Source organism: Podarcis erhardii (assembly GCF_964252035.2).
Source record: "Podarcis erhardii genome assembly, chromosome: 2".
Lineage (NCBI taxonomy): Eukaryota > Metazoa > Chordata > Lepidosauria > Squamata > Lacertidae > Podarcis > Podarcis erhardii.
Window position 1 is genome coordinate 64225820 of NC_138498.1, and position 23581 is coordinate 64249400.

Here is a 23581-nt window from a genome sequence, read left to right on the forward strand (position 1 = left end):
AGGCCTTGAGATGCAACAAGTTAACCCTGTCCAGCAGTTGTCTGTCAGCCTGGTCCCTACTGCCCACTAGTGGGCGTTTCAGGATTCTAGGTGGGCGGTTGGGGGTTCTATGGCACAAGCTGAATCCTCCTTCCATCGAGCACTGGTGGGCGGTAAGGAAATTTCACCATCAAGAAAGATGCATTAGTAGGCGGTAGGTATAAAAGGTTGACTACCGCTGATTTAGTCACAATTGTCTGTTTTGAATAGAGTTTTAGTCATCATTGGCAATATAAGAGTCTCAGTATAGTGTTGTGAGTGCACTACTCAGCTCTCAGAAACAGACACCATAGCGAGCTTCCAGGAAAATATGACTTCCATGACTCACATTACTTCATCCGGCACGTGTATTTTCATAACTCTGACAGTGAAGAGAGAACATAAACAACAACAACAAAAAACAAAGGACAGCTGTTGATTTCAGAAAACTAAGAGCAAGCTGCAATTCTCTTTTTTATTATTATTTCATGCACTACAGGGCAAAGTCCTGACATTAATGATTCCAGTGCTGAACCTCAAGTGAAGTCTTGCATATGTTCACATTCTGGGGCCACATTTTATGCAATTGCTTATCTACATGAATGCATTTTACTTCCGCATAGGAAAACCACATGTACTCTGTGATACTAAGTAAAAGTGTGGGAAATGTGCATGTTCCATGCAACAGGAAGTTGAGAGAAATGGATCCAATGAAGTAAGCTCTTCCTTAAAAAAACTCACATTACAGCATGTTTCCTGGTCTTTAAGGTGCCACCAAACTCTTTACTATGATGGTGGGTTCTCACCAGGTCTACATGTGTATGTCTGCGTATGTCAGAGTTTGTATTTTGTGTAAAGCAGCTCATATATCACTTTGTACAAAAGTACAAAGATTCTCAAAATGTTTAGGGGTATGCATCCCCCTACGTCCCTCCAGAAAAAAGCACTGATTAACATATATCATATATAATATCTCATGCATGATATCATACATGATAATCACCCATCATATATCCATCATAAATAAATGCTTCATTGTTATACAGCCATGTTGGTTTGTTTTTCTTTTTTCTTTGACAAGCTACTTTATACTTAATCAAATATCTCCTCGTCATGCTATTTCTGATGAGAAGGTATACAACTGGATACTACTGGTATATCAATCAAACCTATCAAATCAAACTAAGGTTTTGCACTTCGCATGTGGCCACTAGGTGGCCCGCTCGCCTTTGATGTCGCGGGGGCGGGGCGTAGTAGCGCGGCTGCCCAGCCGAAGCCTGACCTTCCCAGCAGCGCAAACGAGGCGAGCGCGGAGTTCCAGCGCGCGGAGCAAGCGAAACGGAAACTTTCGCTTTTGTTCGAATTCCCTTTTCCGGGCGTGGGAGGCGGCATCCCGTTGGCCAGAGCAGGGTCTGCGGGGTGGAAGTTGTCCGCCGGGCTCGGAGAAAGAGGATCCCACCTGCCGGGTGTGCGTGAACTTACTCCCCACTTTTCTTCGTCCAGTTATTCGGCGGCCGCGGATTTTGCGCTCCTTTGGACCAGACGCTCGCAAGCCGAGCAGGCGACTCTCCAAGCGGGCTTTGGAAGCAGCCCGGAGACTCAAGAGCAGCATAAGAAACTCCTGTAAGTCCTCTTTGTAGCGATGAGCAGCGACTTGTCCGTGAATTTTTACTCTCGAGAGAGGCGAGTGCCACGATTTCTTTTGCTTGCTTTATTCGTCGCTTTCATATTCCCCCAACACCTTCATGTCAGTTTCTCTTCACTTCCTTTCCCGTTTGCATTTAGCATTGCTCCGATTTCTGTTTGCTTGCTTGTTTGCCTTGGAGATCAGTAATAGTTTTAAGTCCCAAGGGAAATTCCACAAGTAGCTCGTCAATAAGAAAGGGATCCATGCCATCTTTGATCTTCATTTCAGAAAGTCATTGGATTATTTTTTTTCAGGAAAGTGAGTGATCTTGCCCTGCAAGATCAGGTTACTACCCTGCAAGACCCATTTGTAAATTTCCTTCTACACTGGGGCATTTAAGGTGGTAGCAAACCTTCACTTATGACTATTTTATTCCGGTGAGCATCACTTAAGCTAAACCTTTGACACACACGCACACATTTATATATCTGTATATATTGCTCTTTGAGATATGCCTATGCTGTTCGTTTTATAGTTAGCTTTTTTCCTGTGGTTTATAATATAAGCATGAGATCTTTAAATGTGCATTGCGTGTATTCTTGCCTATCATTTTTATAGCAACTATTGTAAAGCTATCACTAACAAAAACTACGAGATGAAGCCAAGATGTAAAAGGTTGTGCGGTTTGCTGTTCGTATCCTGGTTTTTGGCAACAGTTCCTCTGTTGTTGGATCCTTATCTCCAGACTGTTTCCAAAAGGCAATTGTTTTCCTTCATTTCCCTGTAGCAAAATATGGGAAAAATCCATAGAGTTGAGCACATGCGATGACTAGACATAGTTAATTCACCCACATGCATATGCAGAGGGAAGCCAGTACCTATAACAGTGATGCTTACATTAATCACCTGTGATGGCCTATGTACATTATACATTTTGTTGCCCACACAGTGTTGTGTAACCGTCTCCATTCCCAGTAGTGAAATGCCGCTAATTCAGTACTTATCCAAAGGAATTGCAGTGAGCTGGAATTCATTGGCACGTCTAATTGCCTTTATCGGTGCTTGAAAAAGAACTGGGAGTGGCTCTCAGGCTACAGAATGTATATGATCTCCCATATGGGTATGCGTTTGATTGTTTCAGATGATATTGTTATTTTCATTTTTCACTTTCTCTTGGTTTTCAACCCATTTCTGGTTAATGCGTTTGCAGTCTTCTCTATGCAGCTGATCAGAAAGGGACAATTGCAAGGCGTGTCACCAGGTTCATCTTTTGATTCAAAGAAATAAACGCATTCCTACTCTAGTCCGTTTAATTGTGACAGACGTACCTAAATGCAAAGAAAGTCAAATATAAGGTGGGAAGTTTTATGTTGCTTGTATGGATTTCATAACCATACTAACCACAGATGTGCTGTGTCTTTATTTTGTTTTCTTCCTCCCCTCTTTCTGTTTATAGCTTCTGGCATTAACAAAAGCTTAGGGGAAGCTTCCTATCTGCTGTGTTTTCCACTTTCCAAGGAACCTTTTGAAGTTTTAAAGGAAAGGTTGGATAGGGATGCTTTAGATATATTTTAAAAATCTCTATTAGTTCAGGCATTTGGAAAAGATTGGGTATGGTACAGCACAAGATGTTGAACTACTGTTCAACTCCTTTTTCGTTCTTGAATTATCTGTATGACTCTGGACAAGTCCTTTATTTTTCAGCTTCTCTTACCTATCTGTGAAATGGAAATAACAGCAATTCAGCTCACAGGATTGTTGTGACGTTAAGGGCGGGCATGAAATAAAGATGGTAAAGGACATTGTAAATTACCAGCAATACTAACAAATTCCACTGTGTTCTAAATCACTTGGTAGCTTTCTGCCACACAGCCTATCATATTCAGTGTGCCAGTTTGCCATCATTTTTTTTAATGAATATTTATTAGCATTTTCAATAACAAAACAAAAATAGACAAAAAATGACAAAAATACAAAACTTAAAAACAATTAAAAACATAAAATTTCAATTGCTTATTTTCTTTTAACTTGTTTCTCAGACCTCCTCACACCTCCCCTTCTTGTATTCCAATTCAAATTATTAGCTCAGCAAATCCTTATTACTTATTTCTCAACTTTAACTTAATAATTTATTTTAACATGTTATTAATTTATTTTTTTCTCTTTCATCCATTTCCTCAATTTATTTTTGCAGACCTTATTTTCATTTAATTTAGATCATTTTAAAGACCAGTTTTAGCTTATCCTAACTTAAACATCAATACTTATACTTCAATACTCATTCTTAAACATTTTTCCTAAAGTCAACCAAAATTCCCTTCCACGACTTTCCCAATTTTCGTACGAATAACAAAACAAAATAAAAACAGAACAAATTATAATTATATACCCTTTGGATTCCCAGACTCCACCCACCCCTTTCCCGGTTTCAGTCCCCAGCAAGTGTCCATCAGTCTCAATATACTATTAGCCTGGAGATCTCACGTCCGAGGCTCTTAATTCTCTCTCAATTCCTCTCTGCCGGTCTTTTTGATAGTCCTTAATGTTGAACCCCAAATCTTGGAGAGGCTCCGGCCCAACAGGATCCATGTTTCTTCCAGCCAGACCTCCATACTTAAAAGTAAAGCCTATGGGGTATCAGTTTGCCATCATTTAGATGTCCGCACCCTTAACTGTTGTACCATTTGTATCCTGATCAGTAGTGTTTGGGCACTGACCTAGCATTGGATATTCCACTGTTTCTCTTGTGCTGCTTTTGAGAGACATTTTGCTGGTTTAGACAATACTTGAAGAAGCTGTCCACCACAAGGCATGCTTCCTCCTCCATCTCTAGCCATCCATACTGAAATGGCCTGTCCGGATGTGATTGAGCACATGTCAAATCCTACACACAGGTAGGGGAAACTGACATGTCTGGTTTCCAAATAAAACCCAGAAATCAACTGCACGCTTTTAGACCTTTACATGTAATATTATTACTATTTATTGCATTTAGGTTTTCTTTTTTAATTGCCAAACAACAGCTAAAATCAGTTAAGAAGGAGAAAGCGAAATACAATAAACACAAACTTCCTAAAGTGCCCATGCAATAATACTATAAAACAATCCTATAAAACACGCTGCTAAAGTGCAGAATGCAAAATAGATGCATATTTGGATGGGTCTCGCTTGCAGGGATGGCAGGAGGCAGTGGAGATGGCGAGGCAGGTGAGCCAAAGCAGGCATCCTTTGCTTTTGAATTCTGGGGCTGAAGGAATTCCAAGTGAAGGCAGACAAGTGAAAGTGACATAAATGCAGATTCTCTGGCTGGAACCTTCAGTCTCTACCTCACAAATGAGAATTGCTCCTACCTCCTCCCTTACTGATTATTTGAAAGCTTTCCTAGGTTCTTCATGTCCCCAGTGGAGGATGCTAACTGGTGCTCAAACTGGTTACAGTGCCTGTATATTTTGATTTTATTCTGTGAACTACCCTGCAGGTATAGGGCGGTATATAAATTCAATAAATAATAACAATAATCTGTTCATTATATAAAGTGATGGGGCCCCTTTACACACACACTCTCTCTCTCTCTCTCTCTGCTCTACTTCAGGCAGCTAGCCAGAAACCTTGTGGTAAGGGGCGGGGGGAATCACTTACAGAACTGCAAGATCATAAATACAGGTATCTGTCTGTGTTGGAAGGGATTTAATTGCATTGCTTCTTAATGAGCAATTGGGTAGGATGTTGCCTGAAGCCTTCCCCACCCCCTCCTTATATCTCCAGTCTTAAAAAAGGCCAGAGTATTTTTAAAAATAAAAGCTGAACCTTCAAGGAAGGACTGATAATGTTTCTGAAAAGGGACCTCCCATTAAGAGGCAGCTTCAGGCGGCAGATTTGGCGTGGCATTATTAGAATACTGTATGTCCATTTAGTTTTTTAGTATTGTTTTGTGGCGTGCTAAGAGCACCATTTTAATTTTTATACCTGGCCACCAAAATGATCTCAGACTGGCTTCCTCTGCTCTCAGATAAGGTGCTGCCTGATTTTCATGCCTCTGCTTTGATTAGACTTCTCCCTGCTGATTTGTTTCCACTTTCTTTGGAAAGCAAGAGATTTTTCAGTCAAATTAGGACTGACCCTGAACCAGTCAAGCAAGCTATGTGCTTTAATAATACATCTTCCATTCCTGTTGAATCTGAAATAGATAGTAGTAGTTTTCTGCAGAGAGGCAGTTTCTATCCAAGAAAGATACTTGTTAAATAAATAAACAATTAACATTTAAGTACTGTATTGTGTAGCTTACATAGGACAGAGTTTTTGTCAATTATGTTGTGTTTCTAACTGCATGACAGGGATGCCATTCCCCCCACTGTTTTTGGCAGTGTCAGGTTATTAATTGGTGCTGCAGAGGTACAAAGACGTCATCACTTTTATTATGGGAAGGAAAGAGAAGGGCTTCCAAACTTGTTGCTCCCAGTCACAAGCACATCTAGCCTAAGTAGACTGTTCCTGTCCTGTTCCCATTACAGTGGTACCTCGGGTTAAGAACTTAATTCGTTCTGGAGGTCCGTTCTTAACCTAAAACTGTTCTTAACCTAAAGCACCACTTTAGCTAATGGGGCCTCCCGCTGCTGCCACACTGTCACCGCGCAATTTCTGTTCTCATCCTGAAGCAAAGTTCTTAATCCGAGGTACTATTTCTGGGTTAGTGGAGTCTGTAACCTGAAGCGTATGTAACCTGAGGTACAACTGTACTGCACTAGGGGTAGGGAACAGCATTAGAAACTCAGATATAGAAGCTAGGAGCCAAATGACTCCTTAAACCAGGGTTACAGTTGCCAAAACGGAATGTCTAGGTGCCATGTTGTGGCCAGATGTCTTGGAAGTCGTATTTTCCAATACTACGTTTTGGTTCCTGAAATTCCTTCTGATTGTGCAGATAAAATATCACGAATAGAATTCTACAGGAAGCTGTTACTAGTGTGTGAAACCAGCCAAGATCCAAGGATCCCCAGCCATGCACCTCCAGATGGTGGAGATGTCAGGTACCATCCTGGTGCCCGGGCATCTTCATGTGGTTGCAAGTAGGTGATAGCCAGGTGCAAAATGCACATGGCGAATTTTGAACATTGGTAGGGAACCTGTGGCCCTCTGGATGTTGCTAGGTTATGAAACCCATCTTCTTTTGCAACTGGCTGTTAACCAGAAAGTTGGTGGTTCAAGCCCACCCAGAGATGACTGTGGGCAGGATTCCCGCATTGTAGGGAGTTGGACTAGATGACTCTCGATGTCCCTTCCAACTCTACAGCTCTGTGATTCTTACAATGCTGGCCGGAGCGGATGGGAATTGGGATCCTGCAACATCTGGAGGGCCACAGGCTCCCCCCCCCCCGTTCTACACCTTACCCCTCATCAGGTGCCGAACTGTGTATAAATTAAGGCGTGGAGTGGGAGATGGGTGTCCCATTGCTGACTTCCATATGTTCCAAGATCTCCATATGCACCATCAATAACTGGTACATGGATCACACGTATGGGAGCCTATGCATGTTGTTGCAGGGTATGTACCTTGGGTTTATGCAAATGGAGACCTGGAAAGATTGGAGGCTGGGGCAGAACTTGTAGAATGGACTCCCAATGTGCTGGTTTCCATACAAGTAAATACCCCAAGTGACCCTTATAAGCAATCCAACAGGTCTCTGTGTGCCAAGGGCAGCTGCTTAATCTGTGTTGATAGCATTGCTATAGTTATTTAACGTTTTATTTAAATATCTGCCCAGGAACAAACTTTTGAATCTTTTATCTGCCCTATCCTCTGGACCCATTCATTGTTATCATTTAAGAGCAATAAGGTTGCATTGCTCTGTTCCACTGCGCACAGTTTGAGCCAAGTGTTGACTTTTGCCTTTTGTTTCCGTTCCTGTATAATGCCATACCTTATGGATAATGGAGTTTCGTGTTTATTTGAAAGTAGCAAAGGGCTGACACATGCAACAGAATGAGGTGATGGTTGTACACTGTGGCATTTGCTCCCACAAGATGACCAACTTGGACGGCTTTAAAAGAGGATTAGGCAGATTCATGGAGCCTAAAGCAATCAATGGCTACTAGCAACAATAGCTATGTTCTGGCTCTCCTGTCAAAGGCAGGATGCCTCTGCTGCTGGGAATCATCAGAGAAGAGAGTGCTGTTTCATCCATTTGCCACAGGATGCTGAACTAAATGGGCCTGATCCAGCAGGACTCTTCTTATGCCTTTACCCTGGTACCAATTACCAGCAGGCCCAGCTTTGGGGGGCTCTACTGCCTAATGGCTGCCTGGACTTTTGTATTTCTGGTTATAAGTTTAGGGTTGTTCTGTTGTAGCCTATTAAGACAGTGGGGTTGGGGTTACTGAACCCTGTGCCCTGCTAAATTAAATGCATCAAGTACTGTTTGATACAATATGATAAACACCTGATATGTGGGTGAACACCTTGTTGGTCACCGTCCCAACAAGAATTAAAACTTTTCAGGTGAACTCGAAGAACAACCCCAGCTCCTGCTGTGCTGGAGTCACTTAAGAACTAGCAGGGATTTCCTTCGGGGGGGGGGGATGTGCAGGCAGTAGTCAGTGTACAACCAGATGGGGTGGTCACTTTTGGCTGGGAGGGCTGTAATGTTAGGGTAGACATAGATTTAGATGAATTTACCCCAGAAGTAGGGTAGCCAGGTAAACTGGGCAGGGCCTGCAGAAAGTAGTAACAAGAGCAACAGGTCCATCGAATCATAGAGTTGGAAGGGACCCCAGGGGTCATCTAGTTCAAGCCCTTGCAATGCTGTCATCTCAGCTAAAGCATCCATGACAGATGGCCATCCAACCTCTGCTTAGAAACCTCCAAGGAAGGAGAGTCCACCACCTCCTGAGGGAGACCGTTCCATGTTTATAGTCTTTGCATTTGAACACCCAACATTTGAATCTCTTAAAATTTGAGTAACCTGCTCTTGGATCTTCTCCAAGCTCCACCAAACTTTCTCTCTCTTCATTAAACACCAGGATTCAGAGCACAGTGCCTGTTGGGTTCTCCCCCCCCCCCCTTTTGTCTGTCGGCAAGCTGGTTTAAATGTGGAGCCCTCTGTGCTGCGTGATAGTAATAAATAGGTTTGTGGGTTTCTTACAAACAGCCTGTGTTTTAACAAGTAATCCCTTGAAGGCATTAAGATGGGTGTAGCCTGGCCTTTGAATCTCCACAGGTTTTGACGTCATGTTATCTTTCTGATCTGGAGCACTTCAGAGAATTGGCACAGTGGCTCCAGCTTAACCTGTTCTTGCTGATGTCAAAGTGGCAACAAGCGTCACCAAACTTTGAGGATAAATTACAAAAATGGTACAGCCAAGATGATGTCAGGCTGCTCGGTCGGAGCAACTTGCGCATTGTACACAATCCCATGGTCATCGCATAACAAGTTGCACAGTTGCGTAAGCTTTTTCTTCATATGACATTTTTATCACACCCTGTCACTCAGATCAGCACAGCACTGGGGCCTCACAACAACCCTTTGAGGTAGGTTAAAGTGAGAGGGAATGACTTGCCCAAGAGAGGCAAGTAAGTAAGCAAGGATTACTTATGCTTCTTATACTGAAACCTAGGTCCCTTACATGGTGGCACGATGCCCGCAGGCAGCCCCTTCGCCAGCTGCCTCTTCCAGTTTTCTGTTTTGTTTAATTTGTACTGTGCTGGTTGAAAAGCAATATGCAGGCACCTAGCAAGTCTACCTTTCCTAGAAATGGCTCTGGGCCACACATGGAACCCTTCATAGGAATGGAAAGGAAGAAGAAGAGGCAGAGAGAGGTGTAGTCCTTCACTTCGAACCTGCTGCTCATACTCATACGAATGATGTGTGGCACTGTCTCATTTCCATGACAACAAGCATAAGAGGAAGTTAAACTGAGAAACAGGGACTGCTCCTGTGAACTTAATGGCTAAGCAGGGCTTGGTACCCAGGTCTCCTGGATCCATGCCCAACACGTTGCTCCAAAGGTTGGTGGGAGCTTTAGTGTAACAACATATGGAGGACCAGATGTTCCTCATCCCTGTTCTACTCATGGTATGATCGTGGCTGTCAGAAAGCTGTGTTTGAAGTCGATTGCTTTTGTATTGAATTAATGTCGGCTTTAAATCTCAAGTATCCCAGTTTAGTTTTGTGTGTGATGTGAATGTGGACATGAAGTCCAAGTAAAACTAATAAGATTACTGAGGCTGCTCACGACATGAGGAAGCATCCAAGGATCAGAGCCTAGGGCCATGAAATGCTTGTCAATGTAGGAAATAACTGAGTTTCACTCGGAGCAAATCAGCAGCTTAGATTACTGCTTGCCAGGAAGTTCATTCCAAATAAACGACAGCACTAATGCACTTCTCTGTAAACGGAGCACGGAGCACACATTTTCCTGTGCTGTGCGTAGGCTCTGCCTCACACACACTCATAGAAGGAAGGCTTTCCATTTCAACAGAAGCTTGCCAGCAAATTCCTCCACTGAAACACGCCTCAGCCTGCCTATGACATAGGAGAGTCTTATTCCACGTAAGACTCTGACATGGAAACCCACAAAATAGCATTGCGGTGAAACTTGAATCCCAAATTAAACTAGCACTCCCAACCAGCCTGCACTCCCAGGATTCTTGCTCATAAATTATGTTCCTGACAGAGTCGCTGTGGTTATCTTTCCTAAATTTTGAACCATGATTTTTGGTTAACATTTTATTGTTCAGTTTATTGACATCTTTAGTCAATGGAGTGTCTTTTTAGGCTGCAACTAAGAGATCTACAGAACCAAGAGTAGACCCAGTGGATGGGAATTTCAGGGAAGCAGATTTGGGCTAAAACATTAGGAGTACCGTATTTTTCGCCCCATAGGACGCACTTTCCCCCCTCCAAAAATGAAGGGGAAATGTGTGTGCATCCTATGGGGCGAATGGAGGCTTTTGCTGAAGCCTGGAGAGCGAGAGGCGTCAGTGCGCACCGACCCCTCTCGCTCTCCAGGCTTCAGGAAGCTATCCGCAAGCCTTGGGAGCCCGTGGCAGTGCCCACCAGGCTCGCAAGGCTTGCGGGCGGCAGCCTGCAGCGTGAAGCATGGGGCGCGCTCCGGAGTGCACCCCGGGCTTCGAGCAGATATCGGGCAGCCCCACAAGCTCGGGGGACAGCGGGGAGGCTGAGCGCCGCCATCCGGCTATTCCCCTACCTGGTCTGGAGGCTGGCGGTGGGGAGAAGCAAGCAAGCTTCTCCCCACAGCCAGCCCCACAAGCTCGGGGGACAGTGGGGAGGCGGAGCGCCGCCATCCCGCTATTCCCCTACCTGGTCTGGAGGCTGGCGGTGGGGAGAAGCAAGCAAGCTTCTCCCCACCGCCAGCCCCACAAGCTCGGGGGACAGCGGGGAGGCGGAGCGCCGCCATCCCGCTATTCCCCGACCTGGTCTGGAGGCTGGCGGTGGGGAGAAGCTTGCTTGCTTCTCCCCAACCTGGTTTGGGGGCTGGCATGGGGAGAAGCAAACAAGCCTCTCCCCACAGCCAGCCCCACAAGCTCGGGGGACAGCGGGGAGGCGGAGCGCCGCCATCCCACTATTCCCCGACCTGGTTTGGAGGCTGGCGTGGGGAGAAGCTTGCTTGCTTCTCCCCACCACCAGCCCCACAAGCTCGGGGGACAGCTGCTGCCCCACGGAGGCTAGGGAGGCTGTCCCTGAAGGCAGAAGAGGGAGACGGAACACTCCATCTCCCTCTTCTAGCTTGGGGATGGCTGTGCAAAGCCTCTGCAGGCTGGGGGGGGGGGAATCAAAATTTTTTCCTTGATTTCCCCCCCCCCCAAAAAAAACTAGGTGCGTCCTATGGGGCGAAAAATACGGTAACTTCTTAAAAGCAAGGTCCCTTCTGCACTATATAGTTAAAACAGCCATGGCTTCCTCTACAGAATCTGGGGAAATGTAGCTTATTTAAAGTGTCAACATTGCTGGAAGATTCCCTGTTTCCCTCACAGAGCTACAATTTGCAGAGTCATTCCCTCATCTTCCTGGGGTACTAAAAAAAAATTGTGTACACACACACATATAATAAAATAAAAAAACCTATTTTAAAACAACAACAGCACACACTAGATCAAAACCACCCCCAGAAACATTATGCATACATCACAGAAGGGGTGTAACCTAAGACCACCCCTCAGATACATCCCACCTACATCACAGAAATTTAAATGTTGTTTTTCTCCTGTCACAGTTTATCTCCTGTCTGGCAAGTTACTTGATTGGATTGCCTGGGGAGCCTGGCCATTCTTTTGTAGTGGTAAAATACTTATTTCCTGGGCCAGGTCACAGGCTCACACCTTAATCATATCTTAAATGTGTCCTTAAGACAGGATTTGTGAGGAAAGAGACAATGGGGAGACTTTTCCAGTTTGACCTTGCAGAGAAAACATTTGGTCAGTTTAGGAATCAAAATGGTTCCAGGTTGGCCTTCCTGTGTTGATCTATGTATGTGCGGTTATGAACATTGCCATATATCTAAGACCATAAAATTCATATCACAGGCCAAAATTCCCCATGAAAACTCATGGCAAATAGGTCTGCTGAAACAACAATTGCATGGCCTTTTCTTCTTGCATGCATGGTAGCAGTTTCATTCCACTAAGGCTTATCCTAAAGTAGACATTTTCTCTGTATTTTTATAACTTACTTTGCCAGGAAGGGGACCAGCTGCTTTTTTGACCTAGAGCATTAAACAGCAGTTGGAGTCCAACAAAATCTGGAAGGCCACAGGATTTCCATCCCTGGTTACATTTATTTATAACCTGCCTTTCAGGATACAAATCCTTCCAAAGTGGCTTGCAACTAACTACATATTTTAAAAAACACAATAAACAACATGTTAAAAAGTTACCAGGATCTTTCCCACAGGGCAGCTGATGGTAGATCACCCTAGGTTGGGTAGAGGGAGGTTGTGTTAGGCAGTCTTCTTAGGAAATACTGTGTTTTGATGTGTTTTCCCCAAAGCACTTTTGATCTGAATTGAGAAACAGAATGATTTGGCTTTGTTTTGAGCTGATAATGTTTACACAGCCTTAGTCTGGATTCGACCCATTGACAGAATCAGGTGTTAAGCCTCTTGTTGAGAAAGAATGGATTGGTTTGCTTTGTAGGCTGATGTTGACTGGAGAGGCAGGCAGGCAAGCAAGCAAATAAATAAATAAATAAATAAATGTTAACAGGATCAAAAGAGCAGGGTGGGAAACAGCAATGTATCCAGTTGGCAGGGGTTTGCACACTGTTTGGTGTCATCAGTTGCTTCATTTGTGTAAAGAAACAGATTTTGTGACTCAGGAAACCATGATTAAGTACAGGTGAGATGCCTCGAGGCTGCTGAATCAGACACGAAATCTGCGTCAACGCCTACTGTAGTTAAAATATACACAGAGGCAGTCTGTGTGACTGGAGATTTGGCAAGGATTTTTTTACTCCATCACTAATTTTATTTGCCCAGGCAAAATCTTCCCTGGAGACTGGACAAATGAGAGGGAGGGTCCCATGGGCATAGAAGCTGCAAGCTTCCTACCAGAGCCAGTTCTGCCATTAGGCACAGTAAGGTCTCAGGCAGCATATATCCTCCTGAGCTCCCTGACCAAACTGTTCTGTTCGAGAAGAGAGCTATGTGTCACACACTTTGCCATCCACGTTTATATCTATCCTCCTGAACTCCCTCAGGGGCAGGGCAGTGCCCCTTTGCTAGTACTGAAGTAGGAGGCACTAGGAATGGGTGTGCATCATTTGATCCTTTGCCTCAGGCAGCCAAATGTCTTGGGCCAGCCTTGCTTCATACATAGACACACTCCGGCAGTTCATGGGACACCAGTTGGATTTGTCCAAGAGAAGAGAGGGCGAGGGAGAGAACTGCAGCAATTTATTAGCCTGGGATGTCCAGTGTTTCTTGTTAAGGTAGATAGTATTGTGCAGATACAGGTCTGTATGTTGAGGTTAAGGTGATGGAATTCAGGGCTATAACTCTGTTTGGTTGAGGGGCTGAGAACTTTAGATGCTTGCGTTTGGAGAGGAAAAGGGCCTCGCACAGGTCCTGTTCTGGTCCTTTGAACCCAGAAATGGGCACCCTGTGGGCATCAGGGAAATGCTCTGCAGGCACATGTGCGCCCCATGGGTGCCACACTGGCAACCTCTGCCCTATGGTATGTTTCGCCACCTTCCTTTTCTTGCAGGTGCATACACACATCTGTGCAGTTACCAAAAAAGGTAGTGGGAAATATTTTTGGAGGGCAATTGCTTCTTCTTGAATCATCTCTGCTAGATTAAAAAAGCAAACAGGTGTCAGCTTGCCTGAAGTTGGACAGCAAACTGATCAGGATGGTTCACTACAGATGCTCAGTGCCTCTATGACTGCAGCTTAATCCAGCAAAGCATATTCTGCTGTGGCAATGTGCTGCTGAGAGAGGAGAGACTCTGGCTACTTACAATTGATTGGTTGGGAGCCAAATTGCTTGCTTTTGAGCTGACTCATTACGGAACTTATTACACACACAAACTGTGCATATCTATCTAATCTTATCTAATCTTTAAGTCATCCATTGGTGTTGGTAGGAACTTGTAAAAGGGGGCAAAGAACCAGGGGACCCCCCCCAAATAGCGGAGGACAACATAGCAGTTAGGTAGCGCACACACAACTGAACAATTACTCTCCCTCCCCTGCCCCACTGTTCCATTTTTAAGGCACATTTTCACATTCAGATGGCATAAATGATGTACTGTATCTCATTTTTTTGAGCATACAAAAGGCCTGCCAGTTTGCAGAGAATCTGTGATGTTGCTTGAGAAGATTTATACACTGATATCCTGCAGCATTTCTGGGGTTTTTAATGTGTACAATTCTTAGGCCAGGTAGAGAGCTCTAGAGGGCCACATCTGGCCTGTAGATCTGATGTTCCTCACCCTTGTTTTGAAATAATCAGTATCTGGCACCCTTCCAGGCTAATTAAACTTTGACTCTCCTGCATTAAGTCAGCATGTTTCTATCTCATTGAGGGGCAGAATAGCAGTTGTTCATTTTTTCCATCAGATTATACAATAGTGGTGCAGTTAAAATAATGACATGTAATGAATACTAATGAAGAGCCAGCATTTTACGATGGCTTTTTATTGGAGGGTATCAGAGTACATGGTTTTCCTTTTACAGCTCCCTTCCCTCCTCAAGAAACCTTATTAAACAGAATATTTCCTTACCATGTGGCTTAAGAAGTATGAACAGCAGCCCACACTCACCCTGAGAACTGCCTCTCTTCTGTGCCACCATGCAGTTTCACATTTTGATGTTATGAGCATGTGGCAGGGTTGCACAGCAGTGTTTTGCAACAAAGCCCTCGTTTTGTTTCTGTGACATTTTGTGGAAATGCAGTCCTCTGAAATAAATAACATTCATTGTATTCTTTGATGCGCAATTGGATCAATTGTTAATTTAGCACATGCGCCAAATTATGCTCTGGCTTTGTGACCTGCTCCAGACCCTCTTTCCATTGAGTAGGAATTCAGACTTAGAAGTTCTATATCTGGGTGGGATTCAGCTAATGAATCCCTTTGACAGCAGCCTGTGCAAGGGCTTTCATTTGCACAATGGGGTTTCCTTTAGTTCTCCTGGTGGCGGTCAGGAGAATCCCCAGAACAGCGCATGGAAGAAAGTGGATGGGTGGGTGTGACTCTTCCATCTAGCAACCTGAAATGTTTGCACTGATGGAACATTCAACATACTACAACATTGAATTCCAATATACTAGTCACTACAGCAAACTAGCTGAGAAAGCCACAACACATGAAATAACATTAAATGACATCTATTTCTGTGTAGTGCCTGGATGGCAGGCAGGCATAGAAGTGATCCATCCCATCTGATCCTACGCAGCAGTGTTGGCACAGACCAAATCCTTATGTCCTTAAGGCTGCAATCATATGCCTATTTATGTACCAGAGAGCCCCACTACATGAAGTGGGGCTTGAGTAAGTATTGTTGCATGCTACCCCAATCTCTGAGATTCCAGAGGTTCCAGGTACTTACCCAGGGTTCATGTTTCCTTTTGGAAATGGGACACAGCAGAGACTGTGATGCCTTTATAATATTGTATATGGTTTATTTACACATATATACAACCTGAGTCTATGATGGAGGGGTTCACAGCATTAAAGCCTCAAAAGAGCCTTGTTTCTCCCATAGCTGTGTAGCAGGAACCCCCCCCACCCCAATCATTCTGTTTGTACAAACTTCACACACACTCACACACTACATACGCCACACTTCTGTTATAAATTCATAAGAAAATCAACCATACATCGGATTTGCACTGTTCCATTTTTATTTTACTCTATGAAGGAAGGTTTGATACAGGGCAGCCATAATCCCTTCACCATCCCAGCACATCTACAGGAGCCCTTCCCAGTTATGGCTATGCCAACCCTGATGATCCCAGACAGAAGACAATCAAGATCACAAAGAACTTGCATATGGGAGTGGATTCAGCATGGACTGAAACAAAGGACTCTGATCAGATCTTCCCTCAGGGGGCAGGGAACTGCAAACTCCCCTTTGTCTCCTGGAAGTGACTCATGGGGAGGGGGGAAAGGAGGAACCAGCCAGGTGACAAGACACTCAGATTACCACCACAACTCCTCCCTCACCCCTCCTTTCTGTAATGTATGCATGATGTTACCACCACAACTCGTCCCCCAACCCCTCCTTTCTGTAATGTATGCATGATGTTTCTGGGGGTGGGCTTGACCTAGGGGATGGGAATTTCAAAAGTTTTTATAAGGTCTTGCACACCATTTTTCTGTGTCTTTCCTCTCACCTGCAAGTGAGGGGAGCACCCTGTCGCGACAGTCTTTCTTCAATAAAGACCAAGCCTAGAGGCTGCTGATTTGCTCCAATTTACTCTGGTTGGTGTCTTTACTTTTTGTCCAAGGGAGCCCTCAGATTTTTCCGGTAACAGCTGCAGCTATGGCAGAGATCAACCATTGCTGTGCCTCTCTGGCTTTCCAGCTCGCTGCTTTGCTACTCTGTCACATTATTCTTCCTAACCTCTCCATGCTGTAAACTTTGGTTTTATCTGTTGAGGAATCCTTTGATTCTTTGTCCTCTTAATGGTCCATCACCCAGGTGGTCACTTCAACACAGGAAGCTAGCCAGGCTTAATTAGCTCTGATTAGATTTTAACCCTTGCTGGACCTGGGGATTAGAGAGGTCTGGCACTCATCTTAGCACCCCAAGCATTGATTAAATTCTAACCCTTGCTGGACCTGGAGATTAGGGGTGTCTGGAACCCACAAACTCATAACAATATGCATAGATAGAAGTGCCCTGCATGTCTTCTTCTGGACCGAATGAAGTGCAGATAAGTCTTCTAACTTACATAAATTTCAAGCAGCCTATCCAAGCTCTGTTATTTCAAGGCTGGAGGTAGGGAAAGGTTATGTGCTTGTGACCTGTGATGATTGCATTTGTTCTGTGTCCTGTTTTATTGATACTTGTCTTCTTCTTTGCTTTAGGGAGGAACAGGAAGAGCATGGATGTTTATGGAAACATAGAGCCCACACAGTTTCCCCTTCCAAAGCACATCTTGGAAGTGTGGGTCATCGTCCTGATCATCCTGGTCACCATCGTTGTCATGACATCCCTGCTCTTGTGCCCAGCAACAGCAGTGATCATTTACAGAGTCCGGACACACCCGATACATAATGGAGCCGTGTGAAACTTGCTTCCATGTCACTATGTTTGGCTTTGCTTTTGAGAAACATAGGATAAAAAAGGATTATAGGGAAAATGTCAGTTTATCAGGCTTTCTCTGACACCAGGCCAAGATCTGAGGAGACAATGGAGGCATGCCAACAAGAATATGACAGCAGCACAGAGACTATGATCATGTGACGAGGACGTCACATGTCACCAGAAGTGCCCCAGAAGCCTGGCTGCACAATACAAACTGTGTCCCTAATGCTCCACATCCAGGACTTTATCTCCAGTTATGGAATCAAGTTGGCTGGTTCAGGATTCCAGATGGTTCTTGTTTTGGATTTTTGGTGTGTCCTTTTATTTGAAAAATGGTTCTTCATGTTTACTGGGGAAGCTGTTCCAAAGACTAAGGAATTGGCAAAAACAGATGTCAGAAAGGAATAATGAAATGTAATCCAAAAAAAACCCCCTTCCATGTACATTCCACATGTGGAAACACAACCTGTTTTATCTATCCCCTTCAAATTGAGACATAGACATAGACATATTCGGTAAAAACCATGTGGGGGAAAGCTTTGATTGCTCCCAGCTGGAATGTTGGTCATTCTCTCTTCCCTCCAAGATCCCTCTAATCCAAACAGCAGCAGCCGAAAAAGGATGGGGGGGGGGAGAGAAATGAGATGTAGGTATGTAGGTAGATAAGTGAAGTAATTGTATTTGTGGTATACAGTTATATTCATCATTAAACATCTATTTTTAAGGAACCTAATAAAATCTAATACAAAAAAAAAAACCAGAGGAGGGGAGAATAAGATTTGAACAAAGTACGTAATTTACTATCATGGAACAGTTTAAAAGAAGGTTACCAGATTTTTTTCAATGAATCCGGGGACACTTTTCAACTTCAATAGGAATGATAGGATTTTGTCAGGGGACTGGTTTGTAAATCCGGGGACTGTCCCCGAGAAACGGGGATGTCTGGTAACCTTAGTTTAGAATGTGGCAATGAAAAAATTGAGCGAAAGAGGCTTTCTTTTGCGGCTGGGTTTGTGAAACTGTGTGCATCTTGCAGTTCTGTGAATGGGATGGGAGGGCCTTTCCTAGTTGTACTGAAGGAATGGCAACTATGGAATAAACTTGTAATGACTGGGGATCTTTGCAGCTGTGATGCGATACAAGTAGTTTGGCTGTTCCATCCATCCCCCTGTTTCACATGCGCCCTCAGGCAACTGTCCATTAATGTGTTCCCTTTCTACTAATGAGGTTACTAGACGTTTATTTCTGCCTGACAACAGTGAACATATATTTGGCATGAGCGTGCAACAATTTATTGTAGTTCCTGCATGATTCATTTCCCTTCTCTCATGGCTACTGCTGGCCTCTGCTGCTGTGTCTTTCCTTGACAGTCATCTGTTCCCTCATACAGCAGAACTGGCAACTCCTAGTCCAAAGAGGGCTCTTGGGCCTTCACTGTCTGCACATGAGGGAAAGGTTCAGCAGCTATTCTTGCTGCTATGTGGTGTTGAAGGAAGACTCAAGATCGGCCAGACTTCTCCCTTCCGCTCAGCCACAAGTGGCACTGCAACATCCTGCCAGGCCAGGTGTTAGATGTTGTCCGTTCGTAGTTCAGAGCTGGAGATAGTCTACTTATAAATCTGTTTTTATGGAAAGAAACACTCCACCCTGTGAAAAATGGTTTCAGAGGTTCAAGTAGAATTTGTTTGTGTATTGTACATAAAAGTGGATGCATTTCCATTAATTGTATCAGCAGTAAACTCCTCCTGAAACTGTGATATTGTGGCAAATCCATGTAATAAACGTTTGTTATTTTATTTTATCGCATTTGTGAACAGTTTATCATGAAACATCTCAAAATGATTTCGCAGTAGAAGCATCAACAGTTAAAAACAATTCCATATTTTTAAAAATAAGGTCTTTCATAGAACCCAACAGACAATGGAAATAGCACCTCTCTGATGTGCAATGGGAGGGAAATAATAATAATAATAATAATAATAATAATAATGGTAGTAGTAGTTTTATTTGTACCCTGCCCATCTGACTCAGTTGCCTCTACACTGAAGGTCTGGTTCCTATTTTAGTTGAATGAATCTCCTGCTAATATGTAGGAGAGACTCTCTTCTGCAGAGCAAAGTGTTCGATCAAGTATATAAGGGGTCAGACTGTCTTTTAGGTTGTTTTGTGCACAACTATCATCTCAATATCAGGCGTTGTTGAATTAACTGCCTGCTTTTATTCTTGGACTTTCTACACTAGTCTCATTTCTGCAATGACTCCTGATCGTTCCTATATGAGCACTCGTGAGTGACACCAATCTCAAAGTGCAATCTGGCTGAGCATCCTTGCATCTTATGTATGGTTATTATTGGCTGTCTCAAATAGAAAATTGGTGTTGCTCATTTTCATGTTCTTCCTATTCCCTGCCTCTGGGGTAGCCAACATGAAACCCCTCAGAAGCATGGCTAATGGTCTGGAGGGCACCACCTTGGCTATTGCTGCCCTACCCCATGCTCTGCAATTCCTCATTTTTCCTCCTGGGACACAGGAAAGCTCATCTTTCTCTATCTTTTTTTTTTTTTTTTAAGAATTTCAATTAGAAATAAATATACACCACTTTCAACAAAGCAAAACATGAACACCGAAACAGAGCAATGCAATTTGCAGTCAAAGATAGGAAAAAACATCAACAGGTGAAAATTCATCTCTAATTGTTAGATGACTAGGATTGGGAACTTACAGTCAAGATCTGTCTTTACTACACACATTCTTTGTGTACAGAAATAGCACAAAGAGTAGCCCGAGGTGCTAAGAACAAAGGCTTTTAAAAATCCCACTGGTTATGTGATGTTTGAGACACATAACCTATACCTTGTTGACAACATATTTTCTTTCTGTAGGGGGTTGGGACAGGATGTGAATTTAATCTCATCTCAACCATGGCTCACATCACTGTCATATGCACATTTTGCCAAATTTTCTCATAAGGTTTGAGTTTCACCTTGACAAAAGCCAAACACACGAGGGCTTTCTTAGGTAATGAAATGAGTCAGATTGCAGCCTGGGAAGAAAATGATATAAATCAGAGTCAGAGAAATTGTTTTCTTTGCTTACATCCTGTTTCTTGTAGCTGGGTGGGAAGTGAATAAATTAAATATAGGAAGCTGTCTTAAAATGAACCAGACCATTGATTCCCCTAGTTCAGTATTGTCTACACTGGCTCCAGGGTTGCAGATAGGGAATATTCTCAGTCCCAGCTGGAGATGCCTAGGACTGAATCTGGGAACTTCTATATTCAAAGCAGATGCTCTACTATTGACCCACAGATCTTCTCATGCTCTGCACACATTCCAAGGCTGTTTTTGTTGGGAGTTTCACATGTCTGGTGGCTGTGAACCATTACGCTGCAAAGAGCTACCAATCAAAACAAGTAATAGTGGTTTTGACAGTAGCCCTTTGGAGGGGTTTGAAGAAGGAAGACCGGGTGTCAGGTTGAATGTGGGGCTACCATGAACATGTCATGGCACTACAGAAGTGCAGAGATAGTGGATGGAGCTAAATGTCCGAATATGGTAGGAAAGGCTCCTGAGTACAGCGCCATAGGAGCAAGTGGCTGCTGTCAATGCAAAGCCCGCCCCCCCCCCGGCCTATATTGCTTGACATCTAGCGCATCAACAAGCAGCATCTACATGGTTGGTATGAGTCATATCAATCAACCACATTAAACAACCACATTGAAATTAGCGCAGGAACCTCACCATTACCATGAAGTACCATGTACATTATGTTTTAATCCCAGCCATAAGAGAGGAGACTTGTGATCACAAAGTGCCTAGATTAGTGGCTGAGCTAAACTTCAATTTACCTGTTCTTGTCATTCTGTAAGTGGGCATTAGTCTGAGGGTTTAAGTCTAAAGGAAGAAAAACTTCCCATCAGTATAATCTCATTAAGGGCATCATCCGTGATCGTCCTCCTAGCTGTGTCTAATGTATACAGCAAAAGTAAAGGTAAGGTAAAGGGACCCCTGACCATTAGGTCCAGTCATAACCGACTTTGGGGTTGCGGTGCTCATCTCACTTTATTGGCCAAGGGAGCCGGCGTACAGCTTCCGGGTCATGTGGCCAGCATGATTAAGACGCTTCTGGTGAACCAGAGCAGCGCACGGAAACGCTGTTTACCTTCCCGCTGGAGTGGTACCTATTTATCTACTTGCACTTTGACGTGCTTTCGAACTGCTAGGTTGGCAGGAACAGGGACCGAGCAACGGGAGCTCACCTTCTGATCGGCAAGTCCTAGGCTCTGTGGTTTAACCCTCAGCGCCACCCACGTCCTACAGTGAAAGTAGTCCAGCATAAATGTTCAGAGATATGGGAACAGTTTTTAGGATCTTTCAGTCAGGCTGCAGCAGAGGTCTAAATGACTGTGCTAAGTAATCATCATCATCATCTAAGATTTTTAATATGACAGAAAATAATAATGGCAGCTAAGTCTGCACATTGAAAACAAACCACACGCATCTTCTTTAGGGCCTATTGTTACTAAACACCAAGTGCAAGGTTGATTGATTTCTTGAAATCTTTTTAAAACGCACACATTCCCTCAGAGCTCCAATACATGTGTTTAACAGTAACCTTTAACCTCACAGATCTCCTGCAAGCAGAACTATCAGAACTATCCATTCTAATACTATACCAAGAATAGTATAGCCTCGGCCCAGTATACCTGAAGGAGTGTCTCCACCCCCATCGTTCTGCCCGGACACTGAGGTCCAGCTCCGAGGGCCTTCTGGCGGTTCCCTCACTGCGAGAAGTGAGGTTACAGAGAACCAGGCAGAGGGCCTTCTCGGTAGTGGCGCCTGCCCTGTGGAATGCCCTCCCATCAGACGTCAAGGAAATAAACAACTATCTGACTTTTAGAAGACATCTGAAGGCAGCCCTGTTTAGGGCAGTTTTTAATGCTTGATGTTTTATCGAGTTTTTAATATTCTATTGGGAGCCGCCCAGAGTGGCTGGGGAAACCCTGCCAGATGAATGGGGTATAAATTATTATTATTATTACTGCCCCCTCCAAGTTTATTCCGAAGGAGAGTTTTGAAGAGAATTCTTCCTGGTTTAAATCACAGTTTTGTCACTCTCTCAAATTAAACCCATGGAATCTAAATGCCGTTTAATCTTGTATATGGAGGAGCCAAGGATTGTTATACAGAGACTTGAAAGTACCAGTGGAAACAATGTGAAGTACTTTAGATTCAATTAAGATTAATTGGATGCACTTGGGTCCATTAGTCCTAATTCTTAGGAAACAGCTTTTCTCCAAGGATTTAAAAGGAAGCACAATTAGGATAAAATCTGTTGCTTTGGAAGCAGCCTGAGTCAGTGAGCCTTTGGACAAGGAGGCAGAGTACGCAGGACAGAATGAGATTCTCAGGGGGGAAAAAATATTTACACAGTTGTTTATAGCCAAGACATAGTGGTCTTGAGAGAACAGACCTAAAAAGGGAAGCACACAGATTATTTTACCTGAAAATGTTGTGCTCAGGAAGAATGACCCAGAGAACATGTTACTTACATGCATTCATGTTCATTAGTAGCTTGCCTCTTTGCTGGACCCAAGCCAAACTGGATACAAAGTCTTGTTATGGAAAAATAAGATGGCAGTTGGGGCGGTGAGGAGAGGGGAATTTATAGCATGCAATTAGAAAGGGTGCTGCCAGAAAGGTTCTTTTAGGATTGGAAGACTATGAACACAGGTATGGATGAAGGCTACACATTCTTTATTAATGCATGCAAAGAAAATATAAAGCATAATACCACAACAAGACAACAATGCTGACATTCCCTTCATTTAGTTCCTGGAAACCCCTTGAAGTAGCAATGGTTGTGACTCATGCATTGGCCAATGTGCAGCAGCTTCTGTAGTCCAGATCTACTCCAAGTTCCAAGAGACAGGGCTTCCCCACCTCTTTATAAGTCTGTTATAAAGTTGCTCTCCTAGAACTTACACATTTTTCTAAATTATGCTGACACAGAAGATTGATAATCATAACTGTAGTGTAGCTTATACAACCACCTTCACCATGCTTATATTCTTAAGCAGAGAAGTGGGCCGTGGTAGTCAACCAATATAGATAACTGTACTATATTAGGCTGTCCCTAATATGCTTTGAACCACCCCGTTTATGTTCTGAA

General features: G+C 43.7%; 1 protein-coding gene across 1 annotated transcript; it reads left to right on the plus strand.

Annotated features, from left to right (window-relative positions):
- Positions 1-1282: 1282 nt before the first annotated feature.
- SMIM3 (small integral membrane protein 3) lies at positions 1283-19206 on the plus strand. Its single transcript, XM_081851101.1, has 2 exons — positions 1283-1641; positions 17191-19206. Exon 2 carries the CDS (start codon positions 17208-17210, stop codon positions 17391-17393), a length of 186 nt encoding a protein of 61 aa, XP_081707227.1. The 5' UTR covers positions 1283-1641; positions 17191-17207; the 3' UTR covers positions 17394-19206.
- Positions 19207-23581: the final 4375 nt, after the last annotated feature.

Excerpts from the sequence above, each read along its gene's own strand:
- SMIM3 (XM_081851101.1), top strand. The coding sequence starts at position 17,208 with ATGGATGTTTATGGAAACATAGAGCCCACACAGTTTCCCCTTCCAAAG.